The sequence below is a fragment of the Hydra viridissima genome, unplaced genomic scaffold, assembly GCF_058129835.1.
Source record: "Hydra viridissima isolate aposymbiotic clone 2 unplaced genomic scaffold, HvirCarnegie_v1 scaffold_5, whole genome shotgun sequence".
In the NCBI taxonomy this organism is placed as follows: domain Eukaryota; kingdom Metazoa; phylum Cnidaria; class Hydrozoa; order Anthoathecata; family Hydridae; genus Hydra; species Hydra viridissima.
Genome location: NW_028324304.1, coordinates 6,624,217 through 6,644,112, shown reverse-complemented (window position 1 = coordinate 6,644,112; position 19,896 = coordinate 6,624,217). Strand labels below are relative to the sequence as shown.

General features: G+C 31.2%; 2 protein-coding genes and 3 pseudogenes across 2 annotated transcripts; 4 read left to right on the top strand and 1 right to left on the bottom strand.

The window, feature by feature from the left end:
• Positions 1–1,367: 1,367 nt before the first annotated feature.
• LOC149888267 (uncharacterized) lies at positions 1,368–1,910 on the top strand. The gene has a single exon (XM_090089046.1). The coding sequence runs from the start codon at positions 1,368–1,370 to the stop codon at positions 1,908–1,910; it is 543 nt and encodes a 180-aa protein (XP_089945172.1).
• Positions 1,911–2,280: 370 nt separating this feature from the next.
• LOC145181002 (uncharacterized) lies at positions 2,281–3,360 on the bottom strand (annotated as a pseudogene).
• Positions 3,361–6,439: 3,079 nt separating this feature from the next.
• Positions 6,440–7,320, top strand: LOC149888266 (uncharacterized; annotated as a pseudogene).
• Positions 7,321–17,979: 10,659 nt separating this feature from the next.
• Positions 17,980–18,568, top strand: LOC149888265 (peroxynitrite isomerase THAP4-like). Its single transcript, XM_090089045.1, has 2 exons — positions 17,980–18,132; positions 18,227–18,568. Exons 1-2 carry the CDS (start codon positions 17,980–17,982, stop codon positions 18,566–18,568), a joined length of 495 nt encoding a protein of 164 aa, XP_089945171.1.
• Positions 18,569–18,575: 7 nt separating this feature from the next.
• On the top strand, positions 18,576–19,100 carry LOC149888264 (uncharacterized; annotated as a pseudogene).
• The last annotated feature ends 796 nt before the right edge of the window (positions 19,101–19,896 follow it).

Below are 19,896 nucleotides of genomic sequence, written 5' to 3'. Positions count from 1 at the left end.
TTAGTTTACTGCATACAGCCCTTCAAAATATTTATTCTAACGCAACAAAATGCTAAACTATGAGTAAACCAGTTAATTCCAAATTGATGTACAAAACAGGTTTAGAATATCAGCCCTTTTAAGCCTTGCCTTTTATTCTGAAGAAAACAATTATCTTTTTTTACCAAAGTAATTTGCCTAATCATAAAGCTAGTTAATCTCAAGATCCGTACTTTTAAAAATGTTATAAATTTGAAGTATAAGAAAAAGTATTAGATTTGAAAAATTTTCAATCTTAGTAGTAGCAACACTTGGTAAACGTCTTGTTTGTTTGTTTGTTTGTTTTTCTTTTACAAACACTTAAACATAATAATAAAGCAAATGAAAAATGGAGTTTCAGAGAGTGGAAGGTAAAAAAAAGAAACACTTTTGTGTACATTGTTGGCAATTATGCTTATATAAAAAGTTCTAGTCGCCAAGGTAATGTCTACCTTAAATGCAAAAATCATAATATTTGTGGGGCTACAGCAAAAATCAGTAAAATCAACTTGGTTGAATGCATTCGACCTCATACCTGTTGAATGCATTGACCTCATAACCCTAACCCTTACCCTAACCCTAACAAAATCTTTGTGAAATAATGAAGATTATCTGAAATTTCTGAATCATTAATCAGTGATTCACTTTTATTATAAATGGTAATTCTGTCCTAGCAAGTTTTTTTGGATTAATGAAATAAAATTTTGTCGTAGCAAGTTTTTTAGATTTATTAAATGAAATTCTTTCCTAGCAAGTTTTTCGCATTTATTAAATAAAATTATTTCCAAGCAAGTTGTTTACGTTTATTAAAAATTATTCTTTCTTAGAAAGTATTTCAAGTTTCTTTTCAAAATTTCTGCCAAAAAATATTCTTTTGTAAAAATTCTTTTCTAGTAAGGTTTCTTTATTTCTATCATAAAACATGCTATTCTGAAATTATTCTTTCCTAGTTTTCTCTCCTCATTTTATTCTTGTCTAGCATGGCACACCTTTTGAACTAGTTTAATACGGGAAAAAGCCATTTTGCGGTCGTTTCAAAAACGTGAGTTGAAATGAAAAAAAATGTTGAAGTTACCGAAATTAGCAAAAAAAGCTTATTTATATTTTTAAGTGTTTTATTTTAAGTATAAATATATTTCTGTTATTTATAACAAGAGTAGAATTTATAATTTAGACTTGTTATTAAGTTGCTTTTAAAACCCTGTCATTTAAATGGTAAACCATTCTTAAATTAAATTACTTAGCTTGAAGAAAATTATACCTTACAACTTATAATTGACTAAAATGTTTTATAAAAAATCATCAATAGGGTAGTTAATTTGTATATAAGTTTTTTTTTTAGAAAAATTATGGCAAGGAGTCCTTTGAAAGACGAACTGTTGTTACGAGAAGTACTGCTTATAGAACCTTATAAACATAAAACAAGAAGCAGAGAAAAGGGAAGTTCGTGGAAAACAATTCCAAATAATCTCTGTTCGAGCTCTAATGGCGAGATATATTTTAAAGTAGACGCTCGTGCTGTGAGAGAAAGATTCGATCTACTGGTTTCTCAATATTTATCTAAACAGAAGGCCGAAGAGAAAGCAAGTGGCATTAGTCCTCAGGTCACTCCTGTTGATGAAGCTTTAGACAGTGTATTAGAACAAATAAAAATATGTGAAGAAGAGTTGAAACATAATGAAAAACAAACTGACGAGGAAGCTAAGCGAGAGAAAGCAGAGGACATGAGAAAGAAGTCTATGGAAACATTTATGGAAACAAAAGCACGTAAAAATACAGAAAATAATGTAACTTCTCCACCTTCAAAAAAACAAAGACGTTCAGGATCTGAAACTATTCAGTATCTCCGAGAAAAAAGTTGTGCAACTTTTACAAAAACAATAATAAGATAAATAGTAAATATTTTCTTTGTTGTTATTTTTTAATTCAATATTTTTGATATAGTTGTCATCAAATGTATATAAGTGATGAATAATAGATCTTTAACACTTTGAAAATATGATTGTTGATTGTTTGAATCAAAATGCAAATTAGTTGCATTTCAATCAATTAAAGATTGCAGTTTTAAAGAATAACAATTTTTCAAATATAACCCATTTAGTAAACGATATTTAACAGCATGCTGTTTATGTTGGAGATAAGTATTAATAAAGAAATATAAAACAAGAACAAATATAACTTACATAGTTGCTAACATCTGCATATTTTACTAACATATTTTAACTTATATCGTTGCTAACACCTAAAAACATATAAGAATCGTTATAAAAAATAGTCTTCTAACAATGGGGGTTCAACCTCAAAATAATTGGATGTGTTTGATTTGTAAAGGCAAGTATGAGCATTGGTTAATAATGCACAAACTTGATACATTTTTCCCACTACACTTAATTGCACTTTCAAATTTTTTTTGAAATCCAGGAATGCAAAATAGTTAATAATTTCCCCAAAAACCCATTCCACAGACGATCTAACTTTACTCATAGCTTTGTTAAATTCCTTTTGTTCTGGGTTTAATGCATAATGATTACTGTAAGGGGTTTGAAGATGAATTCTTAGTGGATATGCAAGATCTCTATATATGCATAAAGGGTCTCCATTTGGCCTTACACTACTTTGAAGTAATAAGTTATAGAGATTTGATAAGGCAAGCATTGAGCTATCGTGTCTACAACCTTCTACTGGCCCAAATAGATTTGCTATAAGTCCGTTTGGAGCCACAACTGATTGAAATTTGATTGAATGAACTCGCTTGTGTCCGTTATACAATACTTGTTGATCTTGTCCAGGTCTGCGCACCGGTCTAACTGTCCCATCAACAAATCCCCAGCAAAAATCAAGTGAAGCACCTCTATTATGTATTGCTGCAGCATATCGATCTAGTTGGTTAGGTGCTAACCAATATTGGTTTAAAGTCTTGAGCAAGTGGTGGTGATTTGAAAATATTTTATTCATAACTACGTTTGACATCATACATAGCTCTGGAAATCGTCGGCCAAAACGAGGAATTTAGTCCAAATAGCGTGAAGGGTACGCAAATCGCTTTAGAAAAACACAGAAGGATTCTATGCCATTAAAAACTGATCTGTTGATGCAGATTATTTCTTCAGCTATGGCTAGTACTTCTGCAATACGATAGATTTCATTTTTATAAAATCTAAATTCTGCAAAACATTCAGCATGCGTCATTGAATCTAAATCAAAATGATGGTATTTCTGATATGGAAAGCTAAAATTTGTACTGGAATTTATATCATACAGTAGTAGAAATTCTTCATCTGAAATCTTGTTTTGGCTATAAGCGGCTAAAATAACTTCTCTAGTTTCTCTTAAGGAGGCCATATTTGTTTACGCGAATGCGTAAATAAATTTTGCTTAATCTACAAAACTAAAAACGGAAAAACTCAGAACGGGAATTAAAATCGCTTAAAGTTTACCGTTGTCAACAAAACCCGTTGTCTTTGCTTAAAGTCCCTAATGTTGATAAAAATGACTACTTGAACAACCTTTGTGTTTTCTGTATACTGTTTTGTTTAAACTGGTTTTTGTTTATTGTTTTGATTTTAACAGCTTATAGTAATAACTAGAAACTTTTTACTAAAATAAGAACTAATTTTTTCATATATAATTATGAAATAGTTATGAATATCTTCGATATTATAGTTGAGCTTTTACCGACTTTTAAATTTACCGGTAAAACGGTAAAAAAATCAAAATTTACCGGTAAAATCGGTAAAATCGGTAAAAGATAAAAAGGCATAAACAGAAGACCATAAAATGCAGTAATAAGTAAATAAAACACATTAATGTTAGGTTTGAGATTTATTTTTGATTAGATTAAAATTAATTTTGCAAGTAACTGTTTTCCCTTTGTTTAAGGTGTAGTGTTTCCAAGCGTCCGACATTTTGCCAAAACGCAAATCAAATTTAGTGATAAAGACCACAATAAATATGAATGATGAAGACATTGCAATGACATCGCAAATGGCGGTCGCTTTTTTGTAACGGTTAAAAAGAAAGAAAAAAAAAATCATCTAGAAAAAAACAAAAACTATCAAAAGTAAAAAAGAAAAATATATATATATATATATTAAAGAATAAATGAAAGCATTAACAAAATTAAGCCAAAAGAAAAAAAAAGAAAAAGAAAAAGTCAATCAAATACAACAAAAATATATCTTTAAATTAAAATGTATGGAAAAGAAAAAGAAGTTAAACGCTAAACAAAGTTAAGAAAAACATGGAACGTTTTTATAAATTCGAAAAGTCGAAGATGTAACAAAAATATATACTTTTTAAAATTTATTTCTATGTTTAAATGTTGTGTAATTTTATTTTTTCTGTGATTTTGTCCCTATTTTTATGTTTTATAACTATTTGTAAATGACCGTGGATGTAATATCGTTTTCCAAAATACATTGATTGATAAATGTCACAAGAAAGTAAAAACGTTTTTCTTAAAGTGTTTAGACAAAACTAAACCAACAAAATCACTTTTCAAGCATAAGAAACAACAGCTTTGTTGACAGGAAAATAAAAATTAAATTTTTAATTAAATTTTTAATTTATTGGTTGAGCCATTTCAAGCATTCTAAAACATTTTCAAGCATCCTTCAACGTTATTAAAAAAACAATACTTGCCGAAATTTACCGACACCATTTTACCGGTAAATCGGTAAAACAATTTTACCGATTGACCGGTAAATTTTCAGTAAAAGCTCAACCCTATTCGATATATATATATATATATATATATATATATATATATATATATATATATATATATATATATATATATATATATATATATATATATATATATATATATATATATATATATATATATATATTTACTTGAAAACTGTATCATAAAATATTATTTTTTAAGGGGGAAATTAGAATTAAATTTTTTTAATATTGTTTTAGGATTAACTAATAATAAAATTAATAACTTAAATGGGTAGTACTCAAAAAACAAAAAAAATAAGAGTGAGAAGAGAAAGTACAGCCTGTCAACAAATCCAAGGAGGCCACTTTTTCTCTTAAAGTACACAATCAATGGGCTTCCAATAAACCAGCTGGCAATCATTGGAAATATTCTTAGATACATCCAGTTTATTACTTTACAAAATTTTGAGTTTTGGCCACTTTTTGACCTTTTCGTTTCACTGGGCTGCGTCTCTATACATGATTTTTACGAGCTTCATCTTTGGGGCAGGGGGGGGGGGCATAACTCTGTTTTTTTTTTTGTGTTCCCAGGCTCCAATCATCGCGATTATTTAGCAAAACATCTTTTTTATTACATTAAAATGAACATAAAAATATTTGGAACTTGTTTCATGCCTAGTTGTCCAAATTTCTAATCAAGAATTATTTTTTGTATTTTTAGGCTGAAAATGAAATACTTTGATATCTATGCATTCATTATGCATAAGCCTAATAATATACAAGTATCTGAGTCTGGTATTGTGGACAATCTTGTTAATGCTATGAACTTGCATTGCAACAAGCATCAATTAGGAACAATAATAACGCATCTACGAGATAAGTGGCGCAAGTCATATAGCAGCATGGCTCGATTTGAAGAAAAGAATAAAAAATGGCATCAAAGCCATGTTCCTGAAGACTTATATGTAACACCAATACCTATTGGAAGACCAATTAAGGCAAACTTTGTTGACTGCTCTACTAAAACCAAAAAACATAAAGTTAGTCACTAAACTGAAATGTATTTTGCTTCTGCTTTACAATTTCCTTCAGAAATTAAACGAAGAAAAGAAAACTCAAATGAACAAACCTCAAATAAAAGATTGCAGAATTTCTAAAAATGAAGCTCTTTGCCTTCTTTTTGATGCTAGAGTGACAAAAGCTTTCTACCAAATTATTCGAAATCAAGCAGTTCAAAAGGGAGTTGATATATATCCTCCATATAATGATGTTCGTGATGCAAAGCTGTTATGCTATCCTGCAGATATAACTGTCTCAGACTTTTCAGCTGAAATAAAACTGCAAGCTTTGGTTGATCATACAGCAAATAGAATACGCAAGGCACACTATGATGTCCTTTGCACTGAAGGTATTCCATAAAGACTTTTTCTGAGATATAAAATAGGCTTTGATGGTGCCACAGAACAGTCCATATATAAAAAAATATCGCAAGGAACAGTAACAAGAAATTTAAACAATGAGTAGGCATTTTTTATAACATTCCTGGTGCAATTGGACTTGTGTGGCTTTTCAAATGAAAAATGGTACCCAGCTTGGCGAAGTCAACAATGTACTGTAGCCCTTGCGTTTTAAATTTGAAAAAGAAACGGCAGCAGTTTCTAAATCAGAAGTGGATTTCATTAGGCTTGAGATTTCAGATTTGCAAGATACTGAAGTTGATATAAATAATTAAAAAATCAAAATACATCATATAATGCAAATTAGTATAATTGATGGAAAAGTTCATCCTGCTGTTTTTGATGTTACAAACTCTAGTCAATCCTGTTCTATACGTGGGGCAAGTCCTAAAGCAATGAATGATATAAAAAAATGGTTTTGAAAAAGGGTATAACAGACAGTTATTCATTTGGTTTATCATCCTTACATATTTGGATACGTTTTTTTGAATGTTTATTACATATTGGATATAAAATGACTTTGAAAAATTCAAAGTAAAGACTCTGAAACAACAAATTCAAAATAGATTTTAAGATGAAATGGGCTTGATAGTTTATATTCCGAAATCTGGTGGTAGTGGAACATCAAATGATGGAAATACGGCTTGAAAAGCATTTGAAAAAAATGCGGAAAAGTTTGCAGAAATTTTAAATATAGATGTTGAACTGATTTTAAATTTGCATATTATATTGACAACATGTGACACTGATAAATTTGAGGCTTTCTGTTTAAAAACAGCTCGACTTTATGTTCATCATTATCCTTTGGTATTATATGCCACTATCTCTCCACAAAACTTCAATCCATAGTTCTGAAATTATTGAAACTTTAGCATAACCCATTAATATGTATTCTGAAGAAGCTCAAGAAGCACGGACATTTTTTCGTGAACATTTTGGAAGAAAAACATCTCGTGTCAAAACTATCCAAGATTTGTTAAATCGACTACTGTGTACATCTGATCCATTTATTGCATCTCTTAGAAAGACCGTAGGAAGTCACATCAAAACGAAAAACTTACCAGCTGGAGTTATTGACTTATTAAGGTCATCCACAGATGATATTAATTTATCAATGTGTCTTATGTATCTTTATAATTTTGGAAATATGTGTACCTATATGAAAGTGTTACTGTAAATTAAAAGAAATAGCTATGCTGAATCATATTATAATCATCAAATTAACTTGCATACCAAGTTTAGAAACAAATGGCTATAAATAACCCTTCAGAACTAAGCATAAATATGTGTTGCTATGCAACTGGGGTTGCCATGGCAACCACAAAAAAAATCATGCTCATTCAAATTATAATCATTTAATTACATTATATACCAAATTTTGAGGCCTATGGATGAAAGGAAAAAAAGTTATGAGTTTTTTCAAAAAATATCGGATTCTGGCCCACTGTGCACAGGACCATATTGATTTGCAGTTTAGCCATTGGGTGCAACTAGCGATGGGAACTTTATTCTATGACATCTTTTTGTCCATTATAAAATATTCTTTGCTACTCTCTAGGAGGACTTATTGCTCTTAAAGTTCCCCCAGCAAACACAAAACGTTCAAGTACGTTCGAAGAACGTTGTAAACGTTCTTAGAACGTGCCCAACCGTTTCTAACGTTCTACGAACGTTTCTTGAACGTTTCGTGTTAGCTGGGCCGTCTATAAACCCCAGCAGTTCTCAAGAGGAGCTCCTTTAGCATGAATAGCAGCAGCATACAATTCTAGGTACTGAGTGTCTAAGAATCCCTAATTTAAGTTGGTCACTAAATGGCCCTATGGTATAAATAATAAATTCATGATATGATTTAAAATCATACACAATTGCAGTGCTGATCTTACAAAACGCGGTATCATATCTTGATACCTGCAGGGGTTAGCAAAACGTTTTGAAAAAATACAAAAGACTTCGTCAGCTGAAATGGTGACGCCATTGTAACACGTTATTTTCACAGGAATATTAAGCAGATCGATCAATTCGTATATAACTTTTGATAAAAACCAAAATTCGCTTTTGACTTCATCCATTGACATGTCTTCTAAATTAAATCTTGGATAGCTGTTATAAGACAAATTTAAGATTTATTAACGTCTTAAAGTGATAACAGCTCTTTTGAAAATCTCTTCATCGTTTATTACGTTATCAGAGTGAGAAATAAGTAACTGATTAAGAACCTGAGATAGTTTTGACATTAATTTTAAAAATTGATTTTAAACTACGTTTTTTGTTGCAAAGTTGTACCGAATGATTTTTTTACTTCAAAATTATACAAATAATCATTTTAAAAAAAAATCATACAGAAACTTCTCATACCTAGACGTTCTCATAGTAATTTTTGTAACGATATTTTACTAAAAACGGCTATGGCGACGACTTATAAAATCATATCTTTTACGTTCTCGTCGCAGTTGGTGTTTCGATTTCGTAAAGTCTCCAATCTGACTTTGGCTGTTGTGGACTCAGTTGAATCGGTCAGTGAGATCAGAGTATTTTATGGTCTCACTAGTCAATACACCTATCCAACTTAAATTCTACCATTTTGCGCGGCGGGAACTGAACTCTAATTGTGTGGGTAAAAAGTCGAAAAAGCTTCCAAAATACCTGTATTTGAATTAGTATTTGTTTGTATTTACCTTTTGAACTCATCACAATGGGTAATAGAGGTAACTGTGCAATAATAGGGTGTTCGAATAGCCATTATAAACTTTTTAAGTGGAAAAAACAAGAATGTAATGTTTATGAAGGTTTGAAAAAAGAACAATGTGGTTGTAATCGTCCTTTTAATCTTTACTGTTTTCCAAGTTCTTTAAAATTCTAGAAAAAGAGAAAAGTGGAAAACTTTATTAAAAAGAGAAGGTAAAAATAAGAAAGAATGGAATCCATGCGACAGTGATCGTGTTTGTTCGATGCATTTTGTAGATGGAACACCTACGATTGCTAATCCAGATCCTACTTTAAATATGGGATATAATTCTACTAACATTAAGCCTAGAAAGAGTTTATATAAACGTTGCCCAAAATCGAAATTTTTAATTTTGAAAAGTATTAGCACAGAATGTAATGATATGAATAATAATACAACTGAAGATAATACCCATGAGTTAAGTAATAATAATGATAATACAATTTATTTACCACCTCCAAGCTGTGAACATTCATATGCTAGTCAGTCATTGCTAAATGTGTGTGAAGGATGTAATTCTAAAACGTCTTTTATTGATTCACTCATTAAAAAAGTTAATTTCTTGAATATATCCTTGAAGCAACTAAACCAAAAACAAGTTAATCAAACTAAGAAATTAATGATTTTTTCATGCAACAAAGTTAAAACAGACAAAAAAATGAACTTTTGTACAGGGATATCTACAATAGCTTTATTTAATGCCATCTTCTTACTTATTATACCATTTCTTCAAAAGCTTAGTTACTGGGGAGGACCATAACATGTTCAGAATACTAGCAAATTAAAGCGCAGATATCAGTCAACTAAATATAGAAAACTTTCTCATCGTGACGAACTTTTTTAAACAATTGTGCGACTTCGTCTTGGTATTCTTAATGAAGACATTGCAGAACGATTTGGAATTTCTCCTACAACTTCTTCTAACATATTTACCACATGGATTAAACTTATAAGCAGTAAGTTAGGTGTGTGCTCTTATTGTATGACTTCCACGTGATACCATCAGGGAAAATTTGCCTAGAGTGTTTAAGAATTGAAAAGAATTTGCCTAGAGTGTTGAACAGCACAAAAAAATAGTGATCACGTTTGCGAGCGTGAACGGAAAAACAGCACAAAATGAATTCTAAATAAACTAATGTTAACTTATTTCTAGAAATAAAACTTACTAATCTTTCAAGTTTTAATATTAAAACCATGTGGGGGGAGGGGAGGGTGTATGAAAATGTCATTAAAATGTCAAATAAAGTTACTTTTCAAAAAACTGCGATGATTGAAGCCTGAGAACAAAAAAGACCTAAAAAGTTGGCCTCCCTAGCCTAAACTTAAGAGCCACAAGTTTCGCTCCCCTTGCCTTTTCTAATCCAGCACATTTAATTATATCAGCACTAATAATTAGGCACGTAACGAACTCAGAAAAAGTTACTTCACGTTGAATTATTTTCCTAACGATATATCATGCTTACGAGTCCAAAGGAGAATTATTTTTTTAATTATCTCTTAATTCCCACTTTAAACAGTTATAACTCACGAACCATAGAACCCCGTATCGTGAAATATTTTAGTGAAGGGAGGGGGAGGAGGATCATTTTTCAAAAAAGAGGCACTTTATAGTAGCAAATAAAAATATTGCTTGATCTTTATAAGAAAATTTAGACGATACAGAGGACAAATGGTAGAAGGAGAGGGCGATTGCTACAAAAGGGGGCGTTAATTGCCCCCTACGTTTGTTCTCGAAATGCCGGTACTCATATTCCCGGGATTTCGATAATATAAAAAAAAGGAACATCCATTTAATTTTGACATAGTTGTCACTTTTATAGATAGGGGGGGGGGGCTAAAACACAAATTAAGGGAGCTTAGGCATTCAGAATCAGAATTTGAATAGAAAAAGCAGAAATTTCTAGAAATGCAGCCATATTTATTTTTCCTTATTAAGTAAAAAACAAGCTATATAAACTGCCATATATTGTCACAGTGGAAATCTTATTAAGCCTGTACTAAATGCTACCGAGGAAGTCGAAGAACTTAATGATAAATATCAAAATAAATTTTAACTAACAATGTTAAATGCACTAATCAGTTATTTTATCAGATGGTTGGTTACCTGAAAAGGACAGTATTAAACAATGGCCAAAGTTTTTCCCAACCATTCTCGCTTTCATACATTCACAACATATTAATGACACAAGCCATAAAGTGTGGTTTATTATAAGTTGAATAGCAATTGTAGGCAGTTTGCATAACAAATTTAATCCAGTTTCCAATTATTCAACAAAGCTTAGTGTTGAATAAAAATTGTGCTCAAATAATGTTTATAGTAATAGTCTATAAAATTACACTTGATTTCTTCCCATTTGTTATTGTCAAATTTTATATGTTCAATAAAATTTCCATGAGGTGTCCACACCATAAAATATGAGTGATGGTGCCTTGTAACAGCCATTTGTACAAGGCATTGCATATAATATGCATGATTTTTGTTTAAAGAAACACCAATATCATTTTAAATCAAATATGGAAGTTTTATGCTTGGATCAAGTGGTGACAAGTAATTTATAGAAAATGGGCATTTAACTTCAAGACATGCAGGTGGACAACACAAACAAGTAACGATATGATCAGGACTACCACCAATGAAGGGAACATCTCTATCTAAAAATAGCCGACAATCATGCATTGCTACACCTTTATTTTTGTTTTTAAAATTTCATAAAAACAGTTAACAGCATTTTGTTCCATTTCCCTGCCATACTTTATTGCAGGTATGTTTGAATTAACAAATGACATGCCAGATATACGTTGATTTATCTCCAACATATCAGCATCAATTTTATTTAACTTGTTTATTTTTATCCAAACATCATAACTTTTTGAAGCTGTTTTAACACCTTTTCTATATTCATACCAGTATTTGTTTTTACTTTGTCCTTTGGTCAACTGCTCAATTTCTTCAATATTTTTAAGCGTCATATGAAGTGTTATATTTTTTTCAAATGATAATATATCTTCTGACATAACCAGTATATCATCAACACTCATTAGATTTGATTGGCAAGTACTAATGTCGTTTACGACTTCTAAACTAAAGTCAATATCTGGTTTCGAGACAGCAATAAAACTGATGGAATTAGGCGCTATTTCTTTTAATGCTTTTGCAACATCCTGAAGATTAAGTTTAGTAGAATAATTAGAAATTGGATTAAATTTCTTATACAAACTGTCTACAAATGGTCTATTTTTTTTAAATGTTGAGAAAAATTTTCTCTGCTAAAATCTAGGTTTTTAATTTTAACAGGTAGAACATCTTTTCGATTTGGAAGCCATTGATTTGAAACCATTGTGCGAGCCGGATTTGTTAAGCCCATTCTTACAGCAGCTTCAATTCTAAAGATTGCTGCAGCAAAATCGTTACATGTTTGGCTCATTCGTGCCATACATGTACAGTTACAAGATCGGATTTTTGCAATTTCTTTTTCTATGATCAACCACAGTTTATGGCTTGTGTCATTAATACGTTGTGAATGTCTGCATTCACCTTTTATTGCACAAAATGGACTTTCCTCACTTATACAGTGATAAGAGAGTTTTTGAAGCCAGCCTGTTTTATAAAAACTAAAAGCTTTTGAATTTTTATTATCATTTAAGTCATTGCTGCCTAATTCAGATGGGTTAAACATCAAATAGTTAAAAATATCTGGATACAAAACAATTGGCCATTGTTTAATACTGTCCTCTTCAGGTAACCAACAATCTAATAAGATAAACGGATCACTGCATTTAACATTGTTAATTAAAAGTTTTTTTTGATATTCATCTTTGAGTTCTTCGACTGCCTCGGTAGCAGTAAGTACAGGCTCAATAAAGTTTTCCATTGCAGAAAATACACGAGCAACTAATTCCCTCTTAGTTCCAGAAACACGCAAATTTCGAAGTTTTAAATACTGCTTCAACTCATAAACTTTCATTTTATTAACTAAATCGAAATCCATTATGAGTTTATCTTAGGATAAATGAATTTAACAAAAGAAAAGCTCAATGTCTGCTTAAAAATCCTTTGTACGTAAAAGTTTATTTTTATTTTACCCACACAATTTGGATCCAGATCCTCAATATTTCTACGCGTTTTTTACGATCGGATTGGTGTATTCAACAAAGAGGTACGTGGATAAAAGCAAACTTTATTTAAAAGGAGAAAATTTGAACAGCAATTTTAATTAAATCAATTCTTGAAAAAATTACAAACCAATATTGATATGAAGATGTTAAATATTTTTTATATTTTATGTTGTTTATATCTAGCCTCAAATGCAGTAACTGCTTTATACTCTGATGGAATATTCACTGACGGGATGAAGAAGCAATATTCATAAAAAGTAGAAAATGTCAAGAAGTTGCACTTTTTCGATTATTATTTAGTTGATTCAAAAAAATTTAGATGTCAAAGGACCAATGGGTCTATTCGGCTAAAAACAGTTTTTCAAGGGTAAACTCTTACTATTGAGGGACTTAATGATTTGCCTATTTATCAACATGGAGTAAAAAAACTTATAAATTTTATGATTCTTTCTTTAGGCGGATATACCGGAAGGCATGATTATCTATCCATTTAAGAAACAAAAGCTCGTGAATTTGCACGGTTTTATCCAAGAGATATGAACGAAGAGGATCTCATTGAAGGAGTTCGCCGCTTGAACACTGCCCACAAAAAAATTTTGAAGCAAGGAAATCCAAATCAGCAACGCAACCTATTCTTCTAGAAGGAGGTTGAACGCCTTTTTCCGTACATTTGCATCATGCTCAGTTGCTGAGGGTGAACATTGCGTCAGTTGCTGAGGGTGAGCGATCGCTTAGTTAATTGGAGATTGTAAAAAACTGCAACCGTTCGACGATGGACCAGGATTGCGTTACTGATCTTTTGATCATTCCGACTGAAGAAGATTATATTGTGGATAAGAAGATTATATTGTGGATATAAGATTGTATTGTGTCAGAAATTGATAACTATAAAAACGACTCTGTTAAAATCATAACAGAGTTTGCACGAAACAGATTGGGTAACAGAACAGTTCGTAAATCTAAGCAAACATGCCGTTAATCTTAAAAAGCAATTTCGTTAGATCAATGTAGTTAAACTGGGTTGAAGTTTGATAACGGACTGCAACACGTAAAGTTAAAACACCAGCTTGAAAAAGAATAATTTTCCACTAATCCTCCATTGATGGCTTACAAGAGCTTAACTTACACAATATTTATTAACTTAAGAATTAGCTAACCATATGACTTCGGAAGGTCAAATATAAATATACAACGTTTTTTATTTTAATATAGAATATTGTGCTTTTTCTTAAACTTGTTTATAATTGTACACATTTATCGTTACGGTTAATGGCAATTTATTTCCAAACTTAACGTTCAAGGAAAAAAGCCCATATTTAATCTGCGTTTTTCGAACAATACAGAGTCTATGGTTGGTGTTATGGGTTTGAATAATTTTGATGAGCCATACAGCACTCATAAAAATGTGAATCTTCAGAAATCTTTTATGATGTTTGTGACAAGTCTTTTGAGTAAATCTAATATAACTAAAAAAAAATGTTTAAATGATCACTGAAAATATGCATGGACTTTTGGACGATATAAAATGTTTTTCTTTACAAGTTTTGGAGCAGCTGTGTGAAGATATTTAATTTATTGGTCTAGCAACTGCTAAAAATACAGCAAATTTAATGCTAGAGAATATTTTATCAGCCTTATCAAATGTTTATACTACCCACAAGCGTTTTCGTTGTTTAATTGATAATGAATATTTTATTTCTTCAGAAGAATAAGAAGTGTAACCTAAATTAAATTGTTTCATGTAATTTTAGGTGACACCTTTCATGTAAGCCAGTCAGTTACAGGCGCATAGTTTGTCAGTTTTGAAAATATTTTATTCAGCACTATCATCACCGTGTCAGATGGTATGATAGTCCAGAGGAGATGGCTGAAACAAAGAGAAAGTACTTTCAATCATTTGAAGTTAAAGGTCTTCTTGTTGTAATAGATGGTACGATGATACAAAGCAAGTGAGTTACTGGGGCTGATGAGCCAGCATATATTTGCAGATCATTTTGATTATATTGCTTTAGGTCATTTGTCAAAAAGTTTAAAGTGAATACTGCTTGGCCTACTTACACAGGCATAGTTAAAAAGAGAAACTAAAAAGAGCTTTTGTTTCACAGATTTATTCTATCTATGTATGTTTGCATATAGTGCATACAAGGTTCTTTTTTTTTTTTTAAACATTTTAAATAGCACATCATAGTTTTTCAAAATTTCAAAACATTAAACTATTTAACCTAAACTTAAAAAAACATAACGCCATGTAATTTATGATAAAAGATCATCTTAAAAAAAATGGTTTGGCCAAAGGTGCACAGTTTTTCTAACATAAAACTTCTATCTTTTTAGAAAAGGATATCCTGCTTTGAACTGTAAGTTTATCATTGATGCTGATGGAAAGTTTAAAGATTTTGTTGCAAAGCATCCTGGATCATGCCATTATGCCTTTATCTTTTCTAATACTGCATTAAAACAGACAATAGAATATTATCCAAATTCAGGTTTCCTTTTTACAGACTTATGGTTACACCATTTTATCAGCCAACTACACCAGAGGAAATTTATTTTAATGAAGTTCACCGTCAAGTACGAAGTGATGTGGAGCGAGCCATTGAACATCTCAAAAACCTTTGGAGGTATTTGCACAAATGTGGTGGAACACCACAGGGTCACCAACAACTTGCAGCAAAATATTTCTTTATTTGCACTTTATTGGAAAACCTTTGCATTTCCGTAGGATTTGAAATTCCAGATGACATTAACTTTGAGGACAATAGTGAAGATGATGCACATGGTGTTCAACCTGAATTAACTTAAATCAACCAAATTCGACTTGGTATTTTAAGAAGAACACAAATCAAAAACTATATGTTTGCAAGTCGAAGGCGATTTAAAATTGCTAAAATGTTGCATGGGTCCTCGCAGGATGTTTCGTTTTAGATATGATACTTTTAGGCATATTAGCTTAAGTATGTTCATATTCATGTCAAAGGAGATTGATTTGTAAATAAAAAGAAGTGATTAGAGTCTGAGAACAAGAATACACCAAAAAAGTTTGCCCTATTACACTAAATGTCAGGGCAGTGAGTTAATAAAATAGCATCAACGTACTAAAGTAAAGAGTTTGCACATTGTCTGAACGTGTCATATCAGAAACATCAAAAAATCTTGCAGGCCCCAATGAAATGCTGCAGTTTCCGTATACAAATTTTTAAATATTTAAGATATTTATTTATGTGATATTTATGATAGAAGTTAATATTTATAACAAGTTTAATTGTACGAGGTGTGTTCAAAAAATACCCGGACTTTTTAAATTTCCCGGGTTTGAAGAGTCCGATTGTCAGCATTTTTTTTTTGTGTGTTGGTAAACATGCCCCTAAAGTATGATAGAAAGCTCAGCTATATTCATTGTTTACTTTGTCTGTAGTAGTCGCTAAGGTTCGACGTGTTTTTATGAGCTCGGCGATTTTTGCTTGTTTAAAAAATGGAAGAATTGAAGAGTCAAAGAATTTGTATTAAATTCTGCATTAAAAAAGAAATAAAGTGTAACAAAGTGTGTGAAATGTTACAAAAAGCCTATGGTGAGTCTGCTATGAAAAAAACAAGTGTTTACGAGTGGTATAGCGTTTCCAAGATGGCCGCGAAGACGTTGAAGATGACAAACGCTCCGGTCGACCAAGCACGTCAATAATCGATGAAAATGTGAAAAAAGTGGAAAAAATGGTTATGAATGATCGCCGAATCACAATAAGAGAATTTGCTGATGAATTTGACATATCAATTGGCTCATATCATAACATTTTTTCAAATGTTTTGGGCATGAAACGAGTGGCAGCAAAGTTCATTCCAAAACTGCTGAATTTCGACCAAAAAAACAATCGCATGAACATCGCTCAGGAGATAATAAATGACGTCAATGACGATCCAAGTTTGCTTGAAAGGGTCATAACTGGTGATGAAACATGGGTGTACGTTTATGACGTCGAAACCAAAGTACAATCGTCACAATGGAAGCACCCTGAGTCACCAACACCGAAAAAAGCACGTCAAGTTCGATCAAATGTTAAGGTTTTGCTCACTGTTTTCTTCGATTATAATGGCGTAGTTCATCATGAGTTCTTACCACAAGGTCGTACGGTTAATAAGGAGTATTACCTTGAAGTTATGCGACGTTTACGTGAAGCAATCCGAAAAAAACGCCCCGATTTATGGCATAACAATTCATGGCTTTTGCACCACGATAATGCATCTGCCCACTCGTCGTTGCTTGTTCGTAATTTTTTGGCCAAAAACAATACCGTGGTCGTGCCCCAACCTCCATATTCACCAGATATGGCTCCGTTTGACTTTTTCTTATTCCAAAAATGAAGAAAAACTTAAAAGGCCGTCGTTTCACAAGCATAGATGACATTAAAAGCGCATCGCTGAGTGAACTAAAGGCTATCCCTAAGATCGAGTTTGAGAAGTGCTTCAAGGATTGGCAGAAGCGCTGGCACAAGTGCATATTATCCAATGGGGACAACTTTGAAGGAGACAACATTAATGTAGACGAATAAATAAATACTTTATCGAAAAAACGAAAATTCCGGGTATTTTTTGAACACACCTTGTATATTAAATGTCATAAGTTACAAGTTCTTCAAAATGTAAATGTAAACCAGATTAAGCAAATCAGAATCCCAACGTTCCTCTTTTTTTATATGTAAATGAATGTTTGGAAGTTAAAAACCTTAAATGTGCTAATTTTTTAAGCAAAAAAAGTGTATATAACTTGCTTTATCAAACTGTTGTGAGGAGGGAGAATGAAGTTACAAAAAAACAACGATCAGAAAAGACATACACAAGATTAGAGAGCCTATATACTCAGAGAGCGGACATACGTGTGATCGTTTTTGATTGGTCGTTCGATTTTTTTAATTTTAGACGCTATGTTTTTGCTAAAAATACTAACTGAGAGTAAAAACTACAACAAAAATTTTTCTAATAATTGATATAAAAGGTAAAAGTATGCCTGGTTGTGCTGCAGTAGGCTGCCTTAACAAACCCGAGAAAGGATTTTTAATGAAATGCTTCCTAAGAAATGAAAAACAAAGGGCTATTTGGACTTCTAAAGTTAAACGACTTAACTGGATACCTACAAACACAAGCTTTTTATGTGAAGTAAGCGTAACAAAATATTATGTATTTTATCCTAAGAATAATTTATTGTAGAATCCATGAAAACACATAATGTTCGTTCAATTTTTTTATTTAGGCACACTTTCATAATGATCAATGGGAAAAGACCAGAGAAGATGGATCAAGAAAACTCAAACTTAATGCCATTCCTACTATCTTTAACCACGTTAGTCCGAAACATAAGCGAAAAAATCCGGCCAAGCGCTTTCCTAACGTTGATAAAAATTCACTTATACAAGATTTATATACAAAATTGGAGAAATTAGAAAAAAAATTCATTATTCAAACGAAAAAGATAAACATTTTAAAATCTAAAGAAAGAATAGATGCTATTCAAAAGCATAATTTTAAAAAGAGAGATAAATTTAGTGTTCTCAAAACAATATTTAAAAGAAGATCACATTTTATCCCTTCGTAGAAAAAATATGAAATTCAATAAATGGTCATATGATACTATAAATGAAGCATTAGAACTCAAATTACATGTGGTCAAAGTGGTTAAGAAAACTTACTTCGTTTAAATTTACCATATCCATCATTACGTACCCTACTACGAAGATTAGAAAGTCTAAAATTTTAAAGTGGCATTTTGACAGAAGACTTTGACTTTATGAAAACTAAGGTTGATGTTATGAAAATTCACGAAAAAGAATGTATTTTAATTTTAGATGAAATGTTCATAACTGAAAGTGTTGACTAAGACACATCTAAAAGCTCTTATAATGGATTTGTTACATTACCTGAACATTATGGCCAAGCTAAACATGCTTTAGTTTTTATGCTTAGAGGAATGTCTACAAGGTAGAAACAAACTTGCATATTATTATACTGGAAGTTCTTTTAATGGGGGTGTTTTAAAAAACATTGTCCTATCTATAATAAATTGTACTGAAGAAATAGGATTAATGATATGAATAACCGTCAATTCTTATCAGGTTTTCTTGATATAGTCAATAGTAAGGTGCTTAAGCCACAGCAGAAAGAGTGCATTGGGTTACCCAAAGATTGGGATAAAACCTCCAGCTTAAGGTGGTCCTATACTAAAAAAAATCAAAAAAATCGATTTTTCAAAAATTGCATATTCTTGAAGCCCAAACATTCTACATTCTTAATATATATAGATTATTATAGGGAGTGAATTTAAAAATGCTCTAAAATAACAAGTTTCACAGTGAAGTTAAATAATTTTCTTAGCAACGGCCTTAGCAACGGGTTGTTTATATTAGAAAATAGGCGTTTTAGAATATTGCGCCATTTACTTTTAGTTTTTGACACTGGTGCCAGTAACTGTTTCATGTTTATTTTCCTAAATAAGCCATGATTTTTAAGTACAATTACTATGTTTACATATATTACTTATAGAAAAATCAGCTTTGAGTTATACTTTGTGCCTCGTGCTTGTTTTTATTATGGGAAAAAATAAATGTGATTCAAATTTAAGAAGGAAAGCAGGTGGTAACAGGATTTTCAAAAAAAAGTACTTTAGAGGAAATCAATTTTCCTCAGCATCAACAGTCAGCATCAATTTAACTTCTAAATTGGAAATCACTAACTCAACTCAATCAAATATCTTGACATCAACATCTTCAAAAAAGTTATCACATAGCAGTAAAAATAGTAATGCAAAAAATAATGATTCAAATAAATTGCCTTCATGCTTTATACTTATTGACACAGACATTTTAAAATCAATTGTTACTTTGATTGGACATTGTCCTCAATGTCATAATAATTCAATTGAAATCT

Bases quoted from the DNA above. Each gene is read 5' to 3' on its own strand.
- LOC149888267 (XM_090089046.1), top strand. From the start codon at position 1,368: ATGGCAAGGAGTCCTTTGAAAGACGAACTGTTGTTACGAGAAGTACTG.
- LOC149888265 (XM_090089045.1), top strand. From the start codon at position 17,980: ATGCCTGGTTGTGCTGCAGTAGGCTGCCTTAACAAACCCGAGAAAGGA. The intron at 18,133-18,226 runs GTAAGCGTAACA...TTTTTTATTTAG, and splicing joins ACACAAGCTTTTTATGTGAA to GCACACTTTCATAATGATCA.